We start from the raw sequence: 20,339 nt of genomic DNA, 5'->3' as shown, positions 1-20,339 counted from the left end.
GCACCGTTTGTTGGTGAGTCCACATTTCTCAGCGGTTTTCTTTAGATAACTGAGAAATGCACAAGAACGAAGAGATGACGCAAGTGAGGCAGTGTATTCCTGCATACTTTTCTGACGCTATTAAAGCTATACAAAGAGGAGCTTTAAGAATAATATTTCCAAACTCTAGTTATCAACAAGCCCTAGATCAAGCAAATCTAACATCGATAGCAAATCGCAGGATATTCTTTTGTAAAGCGTCGATGGCTGATATGAGGAATGAGAGCCAGCCCATATCTCTCTTGCCTCTTCAAGTTACGACAAGATCCATCCCATACCAGTAAAATCAGGAAATTAAATACTAAATCCACTACAACCACAAAAAGGACAAGGAGAGCAAATGACTTTTTCACTTTTAGGTTTTCGTGATTCCAATTATTATAATACTTATTATTGTAAATAGACTTCATTTTGGTATTCAACTTTGAAAATTGCACTGTTTATTCAGTTTTTAACTGGCAAAAGTGTTATTAAACTATTATTGCTTGTATATTCCACTAGTATTTCATATGGCACCATAGCTTTGCCGTTCTGTGAGCCATGCAGTCGTGTAGATTGCTTCCTTCTATATACTACAGTTTTTTGAACGTGTTAAGACAAATTTGAGCGTGGTTAAGTACAGCAAAAGGGTCACCAGCATTGACTTTCGCATTTCACTCTACTCTTAATCATGCAAATTTCCCTCTGTACTGGTAACAACTTGATTGAGTTTAAGTTATTAGATTTACTCTCTTTCTACTAACTTTTCCTTAGCTTTCAATTTTTTCTTATCGTAAACGAAAGACAGAGTACAAGTAGCTTTAAACAACCTTTGCTTCCAAACAAAAGTGGTACACAGGTCACCCAATCTCCATCATACACCTTATTCCAAAATTGTCGCCATTTAGTATTCTTTTGTTTCCATGCAAACTGGCCCTTATGTCCTTGCTTTCAAACGTAAAATTCAAAAGAATATTTAACCTTGAACGAGGCCATAAGGGCCAATTTGCATGGAAACAAAAGAATACTAAAATGGCGGCCATTTTGGAATAAGGTGTATAACGTGAAACACGTAAGCTTAAGCACGCGACATTTTTAAATTATATTAAGCCTCGGACGGAAATTGGAAGTGAACATTTCGTGGGAAAAGCAGATCTAACAAGTGTTATTTGCAAGTGTGAGAATTGAGGATAACAAGGAGCCCATATGCCTATGGTACCTGGAGCTTCTATACGTATTGTACCCTTGAGCCAACCCTGTCCCGTATCTTTTGATTTTTAGAACCTCTATAATTTGAAATACCTTTCGTGCTTTCAGTGGATGACCTTAGGCCTATTGTGATTGGCTATTGTGAAAACACCAACGAAAATTCCCCTGGGAGGTGCTTCTAAAAATAAAACGATATTAGATATTAGATATTAATTTTCTCGTTGCTCTGCCTTTTGTTTATGTCTAAAACTTTTGTCCCTTGCCGTCATTGTGGACCTTTAGATCGGAACACGACGACGACGACGACGACGACGACGACGACAACTTCGAGTTTTCCGTACTGAGCATGCGCATAAAGTTTGGAGGCCGACATTTTCCGAAGTGCGCGTGCTCAGAACGGAAAACTCGTACTCGTAGTTGTTCTCGTCCTCCGATCCAGAGATCCCTATAGAGTGTTTTCGGTCATGTGACCAGCAGCCATATTTGCATACTAAAACAAAAGGAAGAATTTGCATAAAAATGCACGGAGAGCCTGTGTGCAGGCTACAGCAAACCAGACACAAAGGCAAAAGTAATCATGATTTCCTATCTGCGCATCTCCTGCCCCGCGTAGTTTTCCTGGGGTTATAAATGGCGCGGAGGCCTCATGGGCAGTGCGCTCGACTCCAGATCGGTCAGAGTGGTCCGGGTTCGGGACCTGGCTGGGGACATTGTGCTGTGTTCTCGGGCAAGACACTTTACTCTCACGGTTCCTCTCTCCACCCAGGTGTATAAATGGGTACCGGCGTTATGCTGGGGGTAACCCTGCGATGGACTAGCATCCCACCCAGTGGGGAGTATAAATACTCCTGGTCGCTTCATGCTACGGAAAACGGAGATAAGCGCTGGCCTGATGGGCCTTCCTAGGCTCATAACAGAGACTTTACCTTTTACCTATAAATGGCTCAAAGATCATTTTATTGCTTGAAGTTGGCCGACGTAATTGACAAATACGGGATAATCGGGGTCCAGGAAAGTGAACTGCAGCTTCGAACTTGATTATCACAAAACCTTTTCCAAATATTTTTCTAATATGAATCGCTTTAAAGAAATCAAGCGAGAAAAGTTATCTTGCCTCGTTTCAAAAAATGAATACGATACAATGTGTGAAGTCAAGTCAACCCTGTCGCGCGTCAATAGGGAGTTCAAGAACCCACGACTGTCCTGCGGCGACGAAAAGTTCACTTCAAAATATACGTTTAAGCTCTGCTAAGTATTTCAGATTATCCCATCTTGTTTATGATGTATAGCATGGGCGAAATAGCCTACAACTGCATTGGTCCGGCCGGATTTGAAGTAAAGATAAAGAATGAAAGATTTATTTTACCACAATTGCTTGTAGCCGTTGTCCATTCCATAAGAGTCTAGCCAACGCTGCTCGCGTCATGCTCAAGTCAAATTGTCACGCACTGTAATAGCCAATCAGGAAAGTTAATTTTGGGAGATAAATCAATCTATTGCGAGAAAGTTATAGACAACGCTGAACTACTTTCGATTTGTTAACTGTCGTAGAGTGGTTTTCAATTGTGTCGAAAGTAATTAGCGTATTGCTTTGGCTTTGCATTACTTCACTCGATGATTGGTTCAAAGTTCTCGCGCCACTTTTTCAACCAATCAGAAAGAAGTGAGACCAAAACCAATCGTGGCTCGTGAGTGCACAATTTCCCGCGCTTTGTGTCGGCTACGAGTAATTACTTCGAGTTTTGATTGGTCTCCTGGATTGTCTCCGTCCTTTTTGATTGGCCAAAGTAATTACTTTGGTTTTGGTTTTACGACACTCGATTGAAACTTGCTCTATGAGAAAATTGTATTAAATTGCGTGTCGCACGTGCAGCACGATCATTTTCTTCTTTTAACTAATAATATTAATGTTCTTTGACGTTATCGTTGCCACAGCCATCGCCATTTCTTGAACTCCCTCATAATAGGGAGTTTAAGAAACCACGACGGCTACGGTAGCTTAAGTGTAGCCGTACCCTCCCCCCGAAGGAAAAAAACGGCTACACGTAGGCTACGGCTACGGCGACGAAAACGTCACTTCAAAATATAAGTTTGAGTTGTTCTAAGTATTTCATGATTATTCCATCTTTTTTATACTGTAAAATATTGGCGAGATGTCCTAAAGTTTCACTGCAGTTTGTCCACGTTGTCGTCAAAACCTTGTCAAAACCTTAAATTTGGTTTTTTACAATGACTGCAAAATTCTCGCGCGCTCATTGGTTAACTTTTATTGTCAATAAGCGGACAGACGCATTAATTTATAATTTATGCGAGGATGACGTGATCAGTATTGCTTGCGCCAAATTGAAGTTTCTCGCATTTTTGTTTCGCGTTCTTCTCGTGTTTTGATGTCAGTTTTTCAATTTTGACAATGTTATGACGAAATTTATGATCAATAACAGGACAGACGAACGAAAAACTGACATCAATTTGTTATCTTTCACTTGGTAGTTTTGACGAGTACGGGAAAGAAATATTCAAAAATGCGTAGCGCACGTGCTGCACGATCATTTTGGTTCTTTTAACCAATAATAATATTACTGCTTTTTGGGTTGTCGTTGCCGTAGTCATCGTAGTTTCTTAAACTCCCTAATGCACTGAAGATGCAACGAACAGTGTATGCCTGCTAGAAGATTGTTCACCAATACGGAGATCGGGTGAATCTGATTTCGAGAATTAACTGAAGGTTCTTAGTCAACCAGAGTTAAGATGGTGTGTACCAAGTATAGCAGTTACAATTATCTGCTAGCAGATCATTCACCAATCTAAGATGCACTGACTCCAAAAATTAACTGTGGAATCTTAACAAATGGCAAATGTTGACGGTGATGTCTGTAAACAATTTGGATTTGCTTTCCTTACGCTCGATTGAAACCTAATTTTCAACCAGCAGGACTGTGTAAATTTGGTAAAAACCTGTCCGATTTTCATAACTCTCGCACTCCCAAAGTATTCATGTGGCATTGAGAGGGACAATGGTCTCTGAGACTGTAAAACTTTGACTGGGAGCAGTCTGCGATCGTACAGCTGCCGGCGTCGTGTGAGCAAAGGGTGTCTCCGATGCGAGGCCTGACCTCTGAGTCCGAATCGGTTGTCTAATGCCAACTCCGGGCTTTCCGTGTTGCGATTCATCTGGCTCATTCCAGGCCAACAACGGAGCGGTGCGACGATGCGACGGCGGTGCCGAAGTTGCCCGAAGTTGTCTTCGTCTGAGTTCGAGATTTGACCTAACATGGATTGGTTCGGATTCATTCAAATTGCTCGTGATTCTTGATGTAGACGGGAAATCGGCTCGATAAGTGCTCGTCGGACTTGGGCATTCGTTTCCTCTCCATGTTATGATGTCACGTGAACTTTTTGTGTGCTGGGTTTCGCTAGAATGAAGATATTTACGCTTTCCCAATCCCTGAAACAAGACAACCACAGACCGGATATCATCATAAATATATATATAAAGCCCTGTGCAAACAGACGCAACAACTCCCAACAATGTAAGGACGTGCAGTGTATTATGGGAAGGATACAACCCATAAGACTTAGTAAGCTTGGCCTAACTGCCATCTTGTTTTCAACATGTTAATGCAATGCTATCTCCATGGAGACCAAATGTAATTAGCGTGCGTGGCCCCAACAATGTTAAAAGAGCTGTGCAAACAGATCCATCATTGTTGGGCTACGCTTCGGCGATCACCGAAAAACAGAAATTTTTGGAGTTGTTGGCTCAAAAGTTTGACCAGTTTCAAATTTCGTGCAACAACTCCCATGTATTACCCAACGATGTTGGAAGTTGTCGGCCAATAATGTTGCGTCCGTTTAATAGTAAAAATTTTATATGATAATCCGTATATATAAATCTCAATATAACTGCAGACAGTACTGTTTCGGCCTTCTGGGCCTAATCAGTGCAGTGCTGATGTCTAGGATGGAGGTTAAGCTTATAAAGTCACCCCAAATGCCCCACACATGTGGTACATCTAAGCCATGTAATAATTCTTTACAGATTAAATGTTCGATACAAGCAGATAAATTCAAAGCAACCAACAATATTATAGAAAACACAACTGAAATTTCCATTTTTTAATTTTATTGCTAAGAGGACAAAAGCAAAGGGAATGAATAAACAAGCTTGTTAAGTTCCTTTTGTTAGAGCCCTATCATCCTCAACATGAAGAACGGTAACAGTGACGTCATTGCCACCACCTTTCCGGGTAGGCAGAGTATGTAACCCTACAGAAATATAAACTGTGTTTATATTGTGGGAAATAATGACGAAATATTTGAGGTATTTTGCCATGCCAGAAAACGTCCACAAATTTGATTGAATTTCTCACACTTCCCTAGTAATCTTTTAGCACTATTTGAATTTTTTTACTCTAGCAAGGTCATATTCAAGAAATCATTTCCTTTGCACGTTTGGTTTGAGAACTGAAAGTACCAAGTAAATGATCCACACACAAACAAAATGGTTTCCAGAAGGAGCTCATGACTCTCAATCCCAAAACTGCTCTCCTTGGAGTTGCCGTTTTCTCACACTGTCCATATTAAGAACAGCTTAAAGGGGCTAGCGCTGTATCACAGCAGCACAGGGTCATTTTTTGTGCAGTTTTACCAATAATTTGCTCCTGCTCACCATGCAGTATGTTTAACTACCGGTAACAAATATTTTGAAAAAATGACACAACTAAATAACTGCATAACTGGGTACCAGTTTTTTGCTGTTGGTCATGAGCTCTTGAACTGCAACCACAGGCAATCCATACTCAAATCACTTAATACAGACCATTTTACAGTTGTGTGGTTAGTTACCTGGCCTATGAATGAAAGTGAGGCTAGATTTGACTTTGTTTTGATGGAAACCTCATTGCTATTCTTATGTAAATTTCAAGTAATTAGCATTCAGAACAACATTACAAACATTAGAAAAGGAAGGAGGTACAGTATGTATCATGATAAGGTCAACTCCAGCCTCACTTGCATTTTTCTCACTTGCTTTTAAGGCCAGGGGCCTGTTTCTCAAAGTCCCAAAAACTTTTTGGGCCCAAAAAGCCACCTGTGAAATTGCCAACCACTTGTTTTGGAAACCTGATCTTTCGACATGTTTTCAAGGTAACAAAAACAAAAATAACTGTGAGGTTTGACTAATTAAATTCTCTCCGTTCTTGAGATACAAAGGGAATCGTAACACCCGAAAATGGCCTGTAAAGTTTCGGGACTTTCGAGAAACGCCCCCCAGGTAACTAAACACATAACTGTACTGTAAAGGTCTATCAAGCACCCTGGACACTGCCATGTTACACTATACACTTAATGTATGGTCCCGAGGGAAACAGCTTTGTTTTCTCAAGAGTCCTGATGTTTCCCAAGATGAAGTTGAGGGAAACATCAGGACTCAAGAGAAAACAAAACTAACTAGTTTCCCGAGGGACCAGACATTAAGTGCATTATTATATATTTAGACTTTTCCTTCAACAATCGAAGCAAAACATCTGGAGCGGACAACAACTGCGGAATTGTATCCCACTCGGAATACATTTGAATTTTTTGATCAGGGGCACATGACCAAGAATCAACCAATCACAGTGCTCGTTTTGTTGAGTGCAAGTCTAGGTATATAACAATAGGATTAACTTATCACCTAAATTGCCCTATTTGCACAGTAAAATTATGAGCTTACCATTCCAAAATATGTTTCAAGATCTCCCATATCACTGTGAGCATGCCGGTTATCATGTCTGGAGAAAAGATGCCGATTGGATCGTTCCTGTGTGTCAATTGACGAAAATGAAATGAAAAAATATGGAGAGTACTGTAAGTCAATTTAATCCGTTGTTATTGAAGAAGTCTGAAAAAGAATGCAGCTCAGGGCTTCAAAAGGATGTCAACCCTTGAACACTGAGTGCATCGTTTTTCCAGACCCCAAAAACCCAATAACAAGACTTGCTGAAAACTATATAGTGCATTTTACCTTCCTTCCGAGCAGAGTCTCCTTCGATCGATCTTCCAACATAAGTCGGGAAGGGGAAGAAGACTCTGCCAGCCACCTTGATATTTTGTATTTTGTATTGAGAATGCGTCAAAAATTCAAATGCATTTGGGTGTCAGTCTCGCGTGTAACCACAAAACCACAAAATCAAAACAAGCAGTCCGGACGACACCTATACCCTCTCATAGATCTTTTTGCAGATACACTGGCCATTTTGATTTATATTGTTTCAAATAGCTATTATGGGATGCCCAGGGGGGCACGTGTATATTAATTTGCCCCCTGAGCATCCCATAATGTATTTCGAAACAATAGAAATCAAAATGGCCGCCATATCTGCAAAAAGGTTTATGTGAAAGATAAAAATAATATCTTCACTGTTCTCAGTATCTTTATAATAAATAAAGCATATCTTCAGCACAAACGACACCAACCCTTTCAAATTTATTTTCAGAAGTTGCTTGAACCTTTCCTACGATTTGAAGTAAAAAACACCAATCTTACGGTATTCACAAAACATTCACTCATGATAATTAGCAAGTTTTCAGTTTTACGAATACCACAACGCCCCCCAAACATCAACATAAAAAATAGCCTCTCTGTTTCTGACAAGAATAAACTGGTAGTAACATTGTTTCCTTTCATTAATAAATAACAAGTTGTAATGACCCGTTCTCTAACATGTTCGTTGTATAATTAGCACTAAACTTGGTCCTACATTTTAATGTACTTTTTATCAATATAAAAGTTTCAGAAATTATATGATGGCTACAATACTCTTTGGACGGGAAAAAAGAACCTTTCAATGTCACCTACGTCTTGCCGACAGAATCAGCACGACTCTTAGATCCATTGTCTGATCTAGATCGATCAACAGCTGCAAATATTAAATACAGTCTATGACCTACCGCTACATTATTGAGGAACTTTTCAGGAGGCACCGGTTTTGCTCTGTGTCGATACGGTATAGTAAACTCTGAACGAGATTTGCTTCTAAAATGCCCATGAAAACCTGTAGGGAACTATAAAACAGTTTGAAGCGTTTAACTATCACACGATCTCTTGCTGTCATGGGTCAGAACGTAACTTGAAATTGAACAAATGTGAGCCCCTATTTAGCACTTGAAAACTCACCCAGGTGCCTCGAATGTCATGTGTGCCTGTCATATTCCATTCATCTGGTAAAACGATGACTAAAAACTGCTTTTATCTCAAGTCAAAATTTGTCCCACCTTCCGCCATATAAGCGTACGTGGTGTTGTAAGCTTGTTGTCCGTTACCAGGGAACCCATCATAGTGTAACTTAATGATTAATTGATGTGTTCCGTTGCGCTTCAGTGCATTTTTACAGCACGGAAATTTCCGGTTATTGCGTGAACGCGGAATACATTAGCCTGCGACTAAGCTTTCCAAGGCGATGAATACAGTGTATAGGGAAGATAACTGTTTACAAACGTTGCTTTTGTTATTCAAATTTACCAACCAGGGGAACAAAAGACCCTTAGCTGACGTCAACGATATCTTCCCTATTTTAAGCTGCGATAAGGCTCCATTTTCGTTACGCGAGGGGACGAGCGTGGGATCGCAGGTTATGATATAGAGGATATAACATGGCCGTGCGGGGATACGAATTTTATCTTCGAGTGCTGCAAGTATCCCCAAGCGGCCATGTAATGTTCTATTTATTATATAGATATTGATGAAATGTCTAGATTTAAAACAACTTGTTTTATTAATTTGCGAAATGATGAAAAAGTGTTCACCAACCACTAAAACACGCATGTTGTGTAACATGAAACAAGATATGAAAGTTATGAAAAACAAATCATGATAATGTAAAATTTGCAGTAAAAATGTTAATGTAGTAGATAAGAATTATATTTTTAAAAGCACAAAAGTATCGTACAATAAAGAGGAAGCTCGCCTTTTATTAGCAAATCGTGTTCGTTACCATGACGACCGCGATATCCTCACATGTGAAAGATAAAAATGATACGTTCACTGCGCGCGGTGAAGATATGATTTTTTAGTAAAAGGAGAAATCCTGGTATTTCATCAATATCTATATAATAAATATCTATATCTATTGCTTTAGCATTCGGTTTCAATTAATTAACGTACTTGTAGACAATTTTTATGCAAGGGCCAGCTGAATAAAGTGGAAGCGCCGGATCTTAGGAGATATAACCCGCAAATAATTTGTAGACTAAAAACAAAACAATGATGCAAGGCTGGTTGTACGGCTGTGACGTATTCTATATCCTCACAGCCGCACAACTAGCCAAGCATCACTATTTTGTTTTTAGTCTACAGGGTCAAGCTAACACTGGTTAAACGGGCCATAAAATTAACATGTACTTTGAACACTGCCATTTTTCACTTATCATAGCATAAAGCCTAAGAGAAAGACGAAGAAAATAATAAGAGGGTTTTTTTTTTAATTACATTTTTTGCCTCTCCTCCCATGATCTTATTTGGATAATTTATGCCCTTTTGTGCCTCGCTCTCATGGCAGTCAAAAAGGCGGGAAATTAGACGCGGGCGTCAACTGTTAAAATTTTTTTCTGGTTTCCAAAAAGCCAACTTTAATATTAAGACAATGGTTGGCTTCTTTTTTTCGTTTTCTCTGAAGTTGTATCGTTAATTGACGGCGTTCATGGCATTCCCTGTCTTATCCTAGCTTTTTTGGTGTCATTTCACAAGTTAACAAGAGGTGCAAAAGTGATGAATACTAACATTTTTTGTCGAAGGAATTAATCGCATTGAACCTGTCGTCAAATGCAAAACGTTCTTCCTTCCTGCGAATTGTACAATTTAAATCCTTGGTAAGTACATTATAGCAGTTTACTCGAAATTAAAGGTAATTTGAATACAACTGGGGCTTCTCTAAAACTTTTAATTCAATCTTCATAAATCGACTCCAAAGGTAAAGACGGCAAAAAGATATTTTTAGACATCGGAATAAGAGCAAATTAAATTGATATCATGCAAGTACAACAGAAAGAAAACACTCTTTACACAGACCACAAACTTTAATCCATACAGGGAAAATCTTTTATGACCGCGAGTAATAGTGGACTTCTGTTCATGACACTTAGCATGATCTTATAGAAACGTTTAACTTTCAGTTTTTCCTTTTATGTATTTTCACAGCCGCGATATGTGGGACAGTGAACAGTTGAGTCAAATGGCCGTTTCATTCTCTCAAAGCTCACAGAACAGCTCATGTGATCTCTTCCCGCAGTCCTGTGTGAGCCAGCTCAAGGGTTTCAACTCCTTGGATGTTTGGTCACAACCGAGCAATTCACAACAATTGCATGAGGTACTGCTCTAACACAGATTTTTGGGGCGTTAAATATAGGAAAATAAAGTCGCTTGAAGTCTTCAAGAGAACCACAAAATCAGGAAAATGGAAAATATGATCAGTGCCATGACAAATGTTGAAAAAACCGATTTTGTGGTTAAGGCGGCGAAATACGAGATACAAAAACCCTAAACTTGTCGCGCAACATTGTTTCGTTGAAAGTTTTGGTCGATGTTTCGCGTTTTTCACCTTGCGTGATCAACTTGACACGCAACAATGACATTTGTTGCGGGTTGAAGAAATGTAGGGCGCTGATTGGTTGATTTGCCAGTACACGAGCACATTAGTTTTGTGAGCTTGATGAAAAACGAGCAACAAAGCCAAAATTTGTTGGTCAAAGTAGATCTGCGCTCTACTTTTCGCAACAAATTTTTTCAACCCGCAACAAATGTTTTTGTTGCGCGACAAGTTTATCATGCAAGGTGAAAAACCGGAAACATCGACCCAAACTTGCAACGAAGCAATGTTGCCCGCCAAGTTGAGGGTTTTTGTATCTCATATTTGACCGCCTTTAGCTATGCCTAGATTAAACTAAGCTCTGATTTCCAGGGTCACGTTCCCCTCCCTCCTTTCCGGAGCTAGATACTAACGACTTAAATTGAGGTCTCACTTAAAAACAAGTATGTATATATCATTCGCATATTCTAGGATGAGCGATTTCGTCGTATCTTGAATTGCTATTTTGCTCTTTAGGACGAGCCTGTAAAGTTCCACATGAAGTACATGAGCAAACCTCCGCTGTTCTCCTCAGAGTCTCAGAAAAATAAGCCTCCTACAGCCGGCAGTTACAAAGAACTCATCGAGATTCAGAAGAAAAAGACCGCAGAGAGAGATGACAGGTAAGAGAAAAATTGTTTTAAAATGGTCTTGATAGGGTTGTTTCTTCAACTTTTGAGTGTTTTTAAGGTCATCAGTTCCTTCTTTCTTGCAGGAATGTGCTTGATACCTTCATATCCCTGCTAAAAGATTACACCAAAGAGGTGCGTTCAAGTTGGTTACAAAACGTTTTCCGTTCAGTATCGAACCTAACAGTAACTTAAATAACTTGCATATTTTTCCTATAACAAAAAATTAAACGGTTTAACGGTAGGTGAAAAGTGCTATGGATTCCTTCAAGGACAGCATTGATACCACACTTGCCACCAAAACAGAGGAGGTAGCTACGGCTGCAAGCCAATCAGCTGATCTTTTAAGGAAACGTGAGGGTTTCATGATGTCCTCTTGTCGTTCTTGTATTCTTGGCCGTGAAAAAAAAGCCATTCATAATTTTCTCGTTTACTTAAAGTGAAGGAAGACTTGTTGGAAAGCTTTGGATGCCTAAGGAAGGATCTCAAGAAAAACGAAGAGTTAAAAGAATTGATATCTAAGGTATGTGCAGGCCTAATAGCGAAGTTTCAGAAAACCAAACATAAACCACGAAAGCAAATTACATTGGCCATGTAATGACATCGGTTGAAACAATCAAATATGCAAATCATAGCGCAAAGCTGAGGAAATCACAATTTAAAGTAACTACAGAATATCCGGCAACCAGTGTGTTGTTGCAAGATTGAATTAGATATGACTATTTCTCTATCAATTTTCGGTCTTGCCCCTGGCCAGCGTAGTCCCAAATGGACTTACTTTTAGATACACTTTACGCGCGAAAACAAACAAAGGACCGCCACTTTAACCAATCAGGAGGAGAAGCCATGTCAGGTGTGACTGCTTCTGCCATGTTTGTTCAGGAACATGACAACTAAGGGGGTAATCACATGAGACCGGGACGAACTTAGACCGGCATGAGTTCGTATCGCCCTCTATACATTTCTTTTTATACGTTTACATGAGACCGACTTGACAATGAACTTAGAGCGGTCTGACTTGGTCTCGGTTGCTGGACAGAGACAAGAAATTCTCATATCGGTCTGAGTTCGTACCGGTCTCATGTAAATCACAACAAATCTCAGACCGGGTGCAGAAATTTAAAGCCTATATGCTTCACAAAAACATATCATTTTATCCCGAAACCAGGCACCAAGCATCTTGTCCGGGTTTTATGTAAAGAGCAAAAATATTTCATACCGATCTCATGCAAATATCCCATAATTTTCGCGGAAACGGGTTTTCCAAAAATAGACTCATTTGTGCCTGTACTGGGGACCCCCCCATGCCCTAAGAACACTCTTATCTAATTACTCTGAGTTTTTGAAAGGGCATCGTTTGACGAACAAAGAATACAGTAATACATACGATTCACAAATGCAAATAATAGCTCAATTGATCCTGCATTTATCTCTGAATGGCTGAAAATAAGCCACTCTTCAAAGGCACTCTACAACATAACGAAGCCTGTCCAAAAATAGACTCATTTGTGACTGTACTGGGGACCCCCCCATGCCCTAAGAACACTCTTATCTAATTACTCTGAGTTTTTGAAGGGGCATCGTTTGACGAACAAAGAATACAGTAATACATACGATTCACAAATGCAAATAATAGCTCAATTGATCCTGCATTTATCTCTGAATGGCTGAAAATAAGCCACTCTTCAAAGGCACTCTACAACATAACGAAGCCTGGCCTGTCATACTTGAAACCAACTATTTTGAGCCCCCATACTAATTATCATGTTCAAACAAGAATATTGGAATCTGCTGTAACATTCTTGCACTCTGAGGTATCCGAGTTGAAATGAAACACTCGAAGAGCTCATATAAACAAAGTAAGCCACTTTTGGCGTTGTGGGCGTATTTCACGATGTAACTGAAATAAGCACTTAAATAATCAAGATAACAATGTTGTCAACAAAAACTTGAATTTCGGAGGAGATATAACGCTATTCACCAGACGTGCGGTTTTCAAATAAGCAAATAAATAAGACTCTTGATTTCTGCGATGTTTATCCATGGTATAGGATTTAATAGGGCCTAAAGGGATTGTGGTGTTTCACTTAGTTTAAGGACGGTGCCTACCAATTCAAAGGTATTTTTGCGCGGTTTACTGAGTATGCGGGAAAAGCAGATCTTAACGAGTGTTATTGAAATCCAAAAAGAAATTCTGGGTAACCACGCATTTTTCAATAATTAATGAACAATATTTGTAAAAAGCTTTAAAATACAGAGCAATGTATGGCATTCTTTTCCAAATTGAAGCCTAATTATCTCTGAAGAATGCGTGGTTACCCCCGATTTTCTTTTTGGATACCATGATCACTTGCTAAGTTCTGCTTTCTCCGCATAGTTTTGACACGCGCAAAAATATCCCTGTATTAATAAGTACCATCCATAGGAAATTCGAGTACAATCTCGACCCCAGAGCTCTTGAGAAAAGAGCTCTGGGGAACCCTGAAACAAAGTGTCTTCTCATTGGTTTTCATGAAGAACAATCAAGAGCGTCTCTAATTGGTGCATTCATGTTAGCACGAGGAGTGAGCAGGCGCCGTACAGTTCAAATAGCCAACTTTTAGCAATAAAAACCCTACGGCGCATGTTCCTCTACACAGAGTTTCCCAGAGCCTTGGGTCGATCCAAGGCTCTGGTGACGAGAATGATTCGAGTATCTCGAGATGAGCAGAACGCATGCGCAATAAGTAGGCACCGTCCTTAAGCGTCCACAGACTGAGGATCTTGCACCAGCGATAATCAGTGATCAGCCATCACCATTTAGAACGATGACGTATGTTTAACTTTTATCCTGCGAAATCGCGCGGAATATTGTCTGAATAAGGCCGAGTTGTCTAAAATCAGGCGATATTCCGCAAGATTGAGCCGGATAATTTTTTTATCATTCAACAAATTGATGACAAAGCACAATTTTCTACGTTTATTGGAAAAAAAAGCTGGAAAAACTACCATTTTTCTCCGCGACACACAAAATTACGTATATCGCAGGATATCTGTTGAGTAAGCACGACGAATATTGAGCGCGCTATGACCATATTTGAACATAGTCACAACGTGTTGCAGTACATACAACTTGAAGTATCCCATTTCAGTTGCAACTAGCAAATTCAGTATCACACAGAAGTCCAAGAAATTCATACTGTTTCTCTTCCTTTGCAGCAAAATGAAACAATCTTTGAACAAGATTCAAAACTTAAGGTTTTACAAGCTGAGTTGAAGGACTGTCGCGCAAGAGAGCGGAAAATTACAGAGGAGCACGAAAAGTATGTTGAGAGGGAGGACAGGCTAATGAAGCAACTTCAGGAGATCAGCAACAAGCAAACCCCTTCTTTTTCTAATCTCCCTTATAATGCCCAAGTCGCCGCATGCAATACGTTTTCTACTGGTGTCCCGCAAAATCCTAGCGATGTTCAGCATCTTCAGAAGCCCTCTATCGTGGGTTACCAACCCCAGCATGTAAGATTACATCACATGCACCCTCAAACCCAATATGTGACAAAAAAGTTTTGCCATAGTGCTACTTCAGCAGAAGCTAATATGCAAGGAGCCGCTTATGAGGAAGCCATACCAGTCATGAACTACCTCCCGCCGACCCAGCTAATACAGAACGAAGCGGTTGTTCCTTATCTGAATATCCCTCAATGTCAGATCCCTACGCAAGACTCATTTATTCCCAAGCAATCGACCGTCGATCATCCGACTGCTGCGATTGCTCCAATGCGCTCGTCGACAGATGGCGACCAGTGGCTTTCCTGTCGTGAGGAGAGCAAGACAAACGGATCTGGTAGGTTGAGTCAAAAAATGCTTTTTAGGGAAGCCGCGTTGGACGAAATTGACATTGGCCCAATTGAAGGTTGTAAGATCAAGAAGAAAAAGTGCCACGCAAAAAGAATCACTGAAACATTCTGAAAACTAAACGTAAAAAGTAAACTTAACGCTCTCTCCGGCTTCCGACTGGTTGATTGCAACACAACTGAAGTAAACTTTTCACCATCGAAAACTCTGCATTTTTTTCAAGAACATTTGAACGAATATTCAAAACTGGTGACTGAACCTTTCAGAAAAGTCCATTCGGAAAGTCGCCGTTTATGCTATCCTAAAGTAGGAAGAAACCTTTTGGGTTCTTCCATGTAATTCCCAACCCCACTGCTTTTCTGACCTTAACTAACGCGTCGTGATAGCTCACGACCGAGGAGAGAATCACGTGTTCACCTTTTAGTTGATTCGCTTGAGGCTCCATGAATGTCAAGAAAAACCTCCCTTTCTTCCACTAAAAACTATTTGTAATGTTCACTTTGCATTGTTAGGTGACCACTCTTCTTTAAGGGCACAAAATGGGGCTGCATTTGTTGCCAGCTATGAAACACCATCGAACGTAGCGACAACAATTTTCACCTCTCCAGGAAATCCTGCACCTTCTCTAAAAGCTACTCGGCCCAAGCAGTCGCCCATTGCTGCTGTTCATCCTCAGATCCGCGTCAAAGCAGAATGTGAAAGAGAGGGCAGAAAAGGTATTGCTCTGTTGTTGTTGTTGTTGTTGTTGTTGTTTTTCACAAAAGCTCGCTATTCATTTCTTACCCAGCCAATATCTCTATGGAGTCGCACGTTTTTGAAATTTGATCAGCCATCCATCAGCTTCATTATCGTCATTGTCATAGAAACAATAATCATCATCGCGACCTTACCGTCGTCATGGTTAATTATCAGTCTTTATGATCATCATCATGCACATGCGCACTGAAAATCCGATTGACTTTGCTCCGAACATCGGAAATTTGAAGTAAACTCCATAACCCAGAAGTGTCGACTTTGGCCCATCACTTTACGGTATTATCTAAATTTAGAATGCAGATCCCGCCAAAAAATAGCTAACTGTGACTGAAACTCTCTTGATTGGTCCGTAACCAACTACCCGCACGAGGGTTGCACGTGCTAAATGCAAAATCGAGCGCAGAACGCAATGCCGCTACGTTTTGTTACCGAAAAAATCTGGAAGTAGCTGTTCTAAAAATAGTGAATACCGTAAAGTGATGGGCCTCCAGTCATTCCATTGCATTCCATTTTGAGTTATGTGAACTTCTGGTACAATAAATAATGATATTTTTCTTTGTTGGCTAAGTGAAAAGATGCAGAGCGTTGAAAACGTTTTATTTTATTATATTTTTTGTCCATGAGCGCAGTTACTACACCAAACTGTGCTGAGAAGGTTCAAAGAGAAGATCCTTTAGAGATTTTCGTCTTTGACTTGACCTCATCCCCAGAGGACGACTATGGCGATGTCTTGGGGCCGAAGCCAACTTCATTAAAGTCATCGCTCAGTCACTATGTGGACAACCCGCACATAACAAGATCGAAGGCAAAAATACACATGAACAGTGGAAACAAGTCGTCAACATCTTCTGCAAAATATATCGAAACTGTTAACCTAGAACAAAGAAAAAGCAAGACTGGGCCAAACGTAAATGATAAATTACCCTTGAATGAAAAAGAAAATTCAAGTGTACAAGTAAAAGAACTTCCAACTTCAGAACGCCAAGAAAGCAAACGTTATGGGAAAAGAAGCGACACTAAAACACCCGAAAGACTGGTTAAGGCTACCCAAGAAAGCGTAGTGCCAGGATCTAAAGTTGCAAAACATGTTTTCCAGGTAATAACTTTGATTAATTTTTTTGTGTATGCACTGAAAAAAAAGAAGCAGTTGTTGAAAGAAATTGTCGAGTTGGAATAATCAATATGAAGACCGAAGTCTCCGTTATCTAAAAGCTGCATAAATATGAAACACCGGTCGAGACTATCTGGAAACTTTGTTCACGTATATTTTTAAACAAGGAATTACACGTGATAACTTTTCTCGTGCGATTTGAAATAGTTAATAAGCAATTTTAAAGTTGATAAATAAATAAGACAACTGAATAAGAATACAGATTTTGTTGAAAACACTTCAAGTTACCAGTGCTCATATATTCCAAATTACACTCGAAATCATGTACTTATCCGTACAAACCATGTGGGAGCGAAAGGCGATCTTCACTTCAAACTTGAAGTTCACATTACTAACGCCGTATACGTTGGGTAGACTTTGTTCCTGCCAGGGCCATTTGCTACATTGAATTTAACTTATAGCTCTCAAACAATCAGTATAAAGACTTCTTAAAGTATAAACTAACTCTTAAAGTGCCCCTGTGTGTAAGTTTTGCATTTCACTGTCCGCCATTACTCACGTTCAAAACTGAGCGATTGGACCTCAGAGGGTTGGATCCAGGGAAAAGTGACTCCCAAGGCTCACGAGCTTAGACTTTTAGCGTCTGAATGCAGCTTGTTATGTACGCAATACGCGAGTTTAAACGTCTGAAAGCCCAAAACTTCCGTGCTGCATATTACTGAGGGAGTTTAAGAAACCACGACGGCTACGGCGACGAAAACGTTACTTCAAACTATCAGTTTGAGCTATCCTTAGTGTTTCACGATGCCTTACACCTTACTTACGTTGTACAATATGGGCGAAGTATGCTATAACTAGATTGGTACGTACGGATTTGAAGCAAAGATTCACTATTGAGCCTTTGATGTCATTTTCTCCTCGACTCAACTGTCTCAAGGACGTGGACCATTAAATAGGAGAATTCCGGTTAAAATGAACAGTGTTTAGTTAACAAAGTTTTGAAATCCAAAAAAAAATTAAGAATTGATTTTTGGTCACGGGGGCACTTTAACAGTAAATCTCTATCGCTGATTGGTTCATTTTGTCTGCCCGTCATTCGTTCTTCTCCTTTGTAGGTAACTTAAAGAGGAATCGCCATTAAGCTCATTTACTTTATATTGCTATTTCCCTTTAGAAGTCTAAGATTCCCTTCAAACGCAACATGCTTGCCGCGAAAAGAAAACTCTCGTTTGATGCTTCAGAGCTTCTTGATGGTAAGTAGTGAAGACAGTTCGCGGGTACGTCTCGCCCCGCAAAGGATTGTGTGTAGGAATTTTGTTCCACATCATTTCCTTACATTGAATCAATGGAGGTGGAAGTTAGTTTTTACCTACGCTTCAAAAGAACCGGTGGGTTAGCTCTTGGGGAGAGTCTCTCTCTAATTGTAGCATTTATAACCATTAACTAAATGAAATGCAAGAATGGGACTGTCCTCAGTTTTATTTCAATTCCTTGCAGGGCTTCATGGAGATACAAATTTACAGCAGATCACAGAGAGTATTCGTAAACACGCAGAAAACAAAAGAGTGGGAAAGTAGTTTCATGAAAATATATAACTAACGATCTGGACAGTCACTTGTCTTATTTCGAGTTATTGTTAATGGTGACTACATCTGGATTTATTTCTTTATGACATGAAATTATTAAACCCATAACAATGTGCATGTATCGTGTCCTCTTGTTCGATTACTCTGTAAATTGAACCATTATCGGTTCCTCGGTTGTCAACGGTTACAGTAATATTTTACTTTAGTATAAATACACAGGTGATTATACAAAATCGCGCGCTCTCATTGGCTCGCTATCTCGGATTATCAGCCAATAATCACCTCGACGGACAAAATGGTTGCCAGTAGTCGTTTTGCCACTGTAAGTTGAAGATGATTTCCCGTTGAAAGGTTTTTTTTTTCTCTTTTTTGAAATAATCACCTGTGTATTTATACTAAAACAATTATTCGCCTCAGGCGAAGTGATTATCGGTGAATATTCACCTCGACTTCGTCTCGGTGAATATTCACCGATAATCACTTCGCCTTCGGCGAATAATCGTTAAATAACCGTTGACAAACGAGGAACTAATAATGGGCAAATCACTCTTGCGCGTCGAGTCTGAAAAAAAAAAACACAAACACACACACGAAGAAAGCGACCCACAATGGCAATAAGGTTAGGCTTTTTAATTGAGAATTTTTTCGTAAAATTATCTCCTCAGTCAGGTCTTTTTTCGGGATTCCCACAAAAATCCTTATATTTTTGTTGCCTTCTTGGGATACCTGTGGTAAGACTGGAAACTAACTGTACCGGAAGCGCAAATCAGCACGCGCCAGTGTTTGACATATGACGTCAGAAAGAACACATCCGTTCGTGAAAGTAATCCGTTCGCGTGGAAACATTATGAAACAACAACCGGCGCGGAAAGGAAACATTGTTCATGTAGCACTTTTAACCACAAACGGAAAGAAATACTAAGACCGAGGCTGCTTTAATGGTCTCTCTGACAAACCTAGTTCTTAGGTTAAAAGCAAGCGATGTACCACCTGTCAAGGCAGAGAGCGATTTAGTCTGCGAAGCGTTAATGGACGAGCTTGAAACCCAGATAAAAGATGTTCAGAGAATTAATCGCCAAGTTGAACGAGAAAAGAAGAAAATGACAAACCAAGCGGACTATTCTTGGCTTATTGCGACGCCTCCGAAGCCCTTTCAAATGCCTCATGTGGAGCGATTGACCCTTGAGCAATTAGCTTCGAAGGTTCGACCAGAGGACAGTGGAAATGTTATCTCAGCGTTCAGGGACGTAGTTGAAGGCATTCCACGAGACGTTGCGGAGTTACCTGGAGTAATGCGATTTATAATCGAGAAAAATCTGTTAGAGCGACCGAATAAAGAGGAACAACATGAATCCACGCTCAGCTGGTTAACAAGGAGTTTTTCTCAACTAAGAACATTAACAAATCAATCTTCGGGGAGGGTTTATCCTGTTACGGAGATTGAGCTGGAAGATGTAGCTCCAACAAGGCGAGTGAAAAGTATGTCTGACTTGCCTCGTACGAGGGATCTAAGCTTGCCAGTGTAATTTCTGTATTATTGCTGCTTAGTGATCGTGCCTATGCAGACAAGACTGTTAATTTATTTAATTATTCA

At 39.9% G+C, this 20,339-nt stretch overlaps 3 protein-coding genes across 3 annotated transcripts in view; 2 read left to right on the top strand and 1 right to left on the bottom strand.

Annotated features, from left to right (window-relative positions):
- Positions 1-4,069: 4,069 nt before the first annotated feature.
- Positions 4,070-8,489, bottom strand: LOC138056466 (uncharacterized protein C3orf84-like). The gene is made up of 4 exons (XM_068902271.1): positions 8,384-8,489; positions 8,158-8,271; positions 6,941-7,027; positions 4,070-4,672 (listed from the first exon to the last, which is right to left on the bottom strand). The coding sequence occupies exons 1-4, from the start codon at positions 8,414-8,416 to the stop codon at positions 4,220-4,222; spliced, it is 687 nt and encodes a 228-aa protein (XP_068758372.1). The 5' UTR covers positions 8,417-8,489; the 3' UTR covers positions 4,070-4,219.
- Positions 8,490-10,027: 1,538 nt separating this feature from the next.
- Positions 10,028-18,895, top strand: LOC138057842 (uncharacterized). Its single transcript, XM_068903751.1, has 11 exons — positions 10,028-10,074; positions 10,403-10,571; positions 11,307-11,452; positions 11,545-11,593; positions 11,704-11,812; positions 11,899-11,981; positions 14,657-15,281; positions 15,805-16,008; positions 16,678-17,144; positions 18,334-18,412; positions 18,657-18,895. The coding sequence occupies exons 1-11, from the start codon at positions 10,028-10,030 to the stop codon at positions 18,734-18,736; spliced, it is 2,058 nt and encodes a 685-aa protein (XP_068759852.1). The 3' UTR covers positions 18,737-18,895.
- Positions 18,896-19,551: 656 nt separating this feature from the next.
- Positions 19,552-20,339, top strand: part of LOC138056467 (protein RD3-like) — an 873-nt gene continuing 85 nt past the window's right edge. Inside the window, exon 1 of the mRNA XM_068902272.1 lies at positions 19,552-20,339. This exon is cut by the window's right edge and continues 85 nt beyond it. Within this exon, the coding sequence (XP_068758373.1) occupies positions 19,684-20,271 (588 nt within the window). The 5' untranslated portion in view covers positions 19,552-19,683 and the 3' untranslated portion in view covers positions 20,272-20,339.

Source organism: Montipora capricornis, chromosome 7, assembly GCF_036669925.1.
Source record: "Montipora capricornis isolate CH-2021 chromosome 7, ASM3666992v2, whole genome shotgun sequence".
Lineage (NCBI taxonomy): Eukaryota > Metazoa > Cnidaria > Anthozoa > Scleractinia > Acroporidae > Montipora > Montipora capricornis.
The sequence above is the reverse complement of the archived record's forward strand: the minus strand, read 5'-3'. Positions and strand labels throughout refer to the sequence as shown.

What these genes read in the sequence shown, in the direction of transcription:
- LOC138057842 (XM_068903751.1), top strand. Translation starts at nt 10,028, where the DNA reads ATGCAAAACGTTCTTCCTTCCTGCGAATTGTACAATTTAAATCCTTG. An exon ending in AGCTGATCTTTTAAGGAAAC is followed by an intron (nt 11,813 to 11,898) that starts GTGAGGGTTTCA and finishes GTTTACTTAAAG; the next exon opens with TGAAGGAAGACTTGTTGGAA. An exon ending in TAAAAGAATTGATATCTAAG is followed by an intron (nt 11,982 to 14,656) that starts GTATGTGCAGGC and finishes CTTCCTTTGCAG; the next exon opens with CAAAATGAAACAATCTTTGA.
- LOC138056466 (XM_068902271.1), bottom strand. Translation starts at nt 8,416, where the DNA reads ATGACAGGCACACATGACATTCGAGGCACCTGG. An exon ending in ATGACATTCGAGGCACCTGG is followed by an intron (nt 8,272 to 8,383) that starts GTGAGTTTTCAA and finishes ACTGTTTTATAG; the next exon opens with TTCCCTACAGGTTTTCATGG. An exon ending in AGTTCCTCAATAATGTAGCG is followed by an intron (nt 7,028 to 8,157) that starts GTAGGTCATAGA and finishes ATTGACACACAG; the next exon opens with GAACGATCCAATCGGCATCT.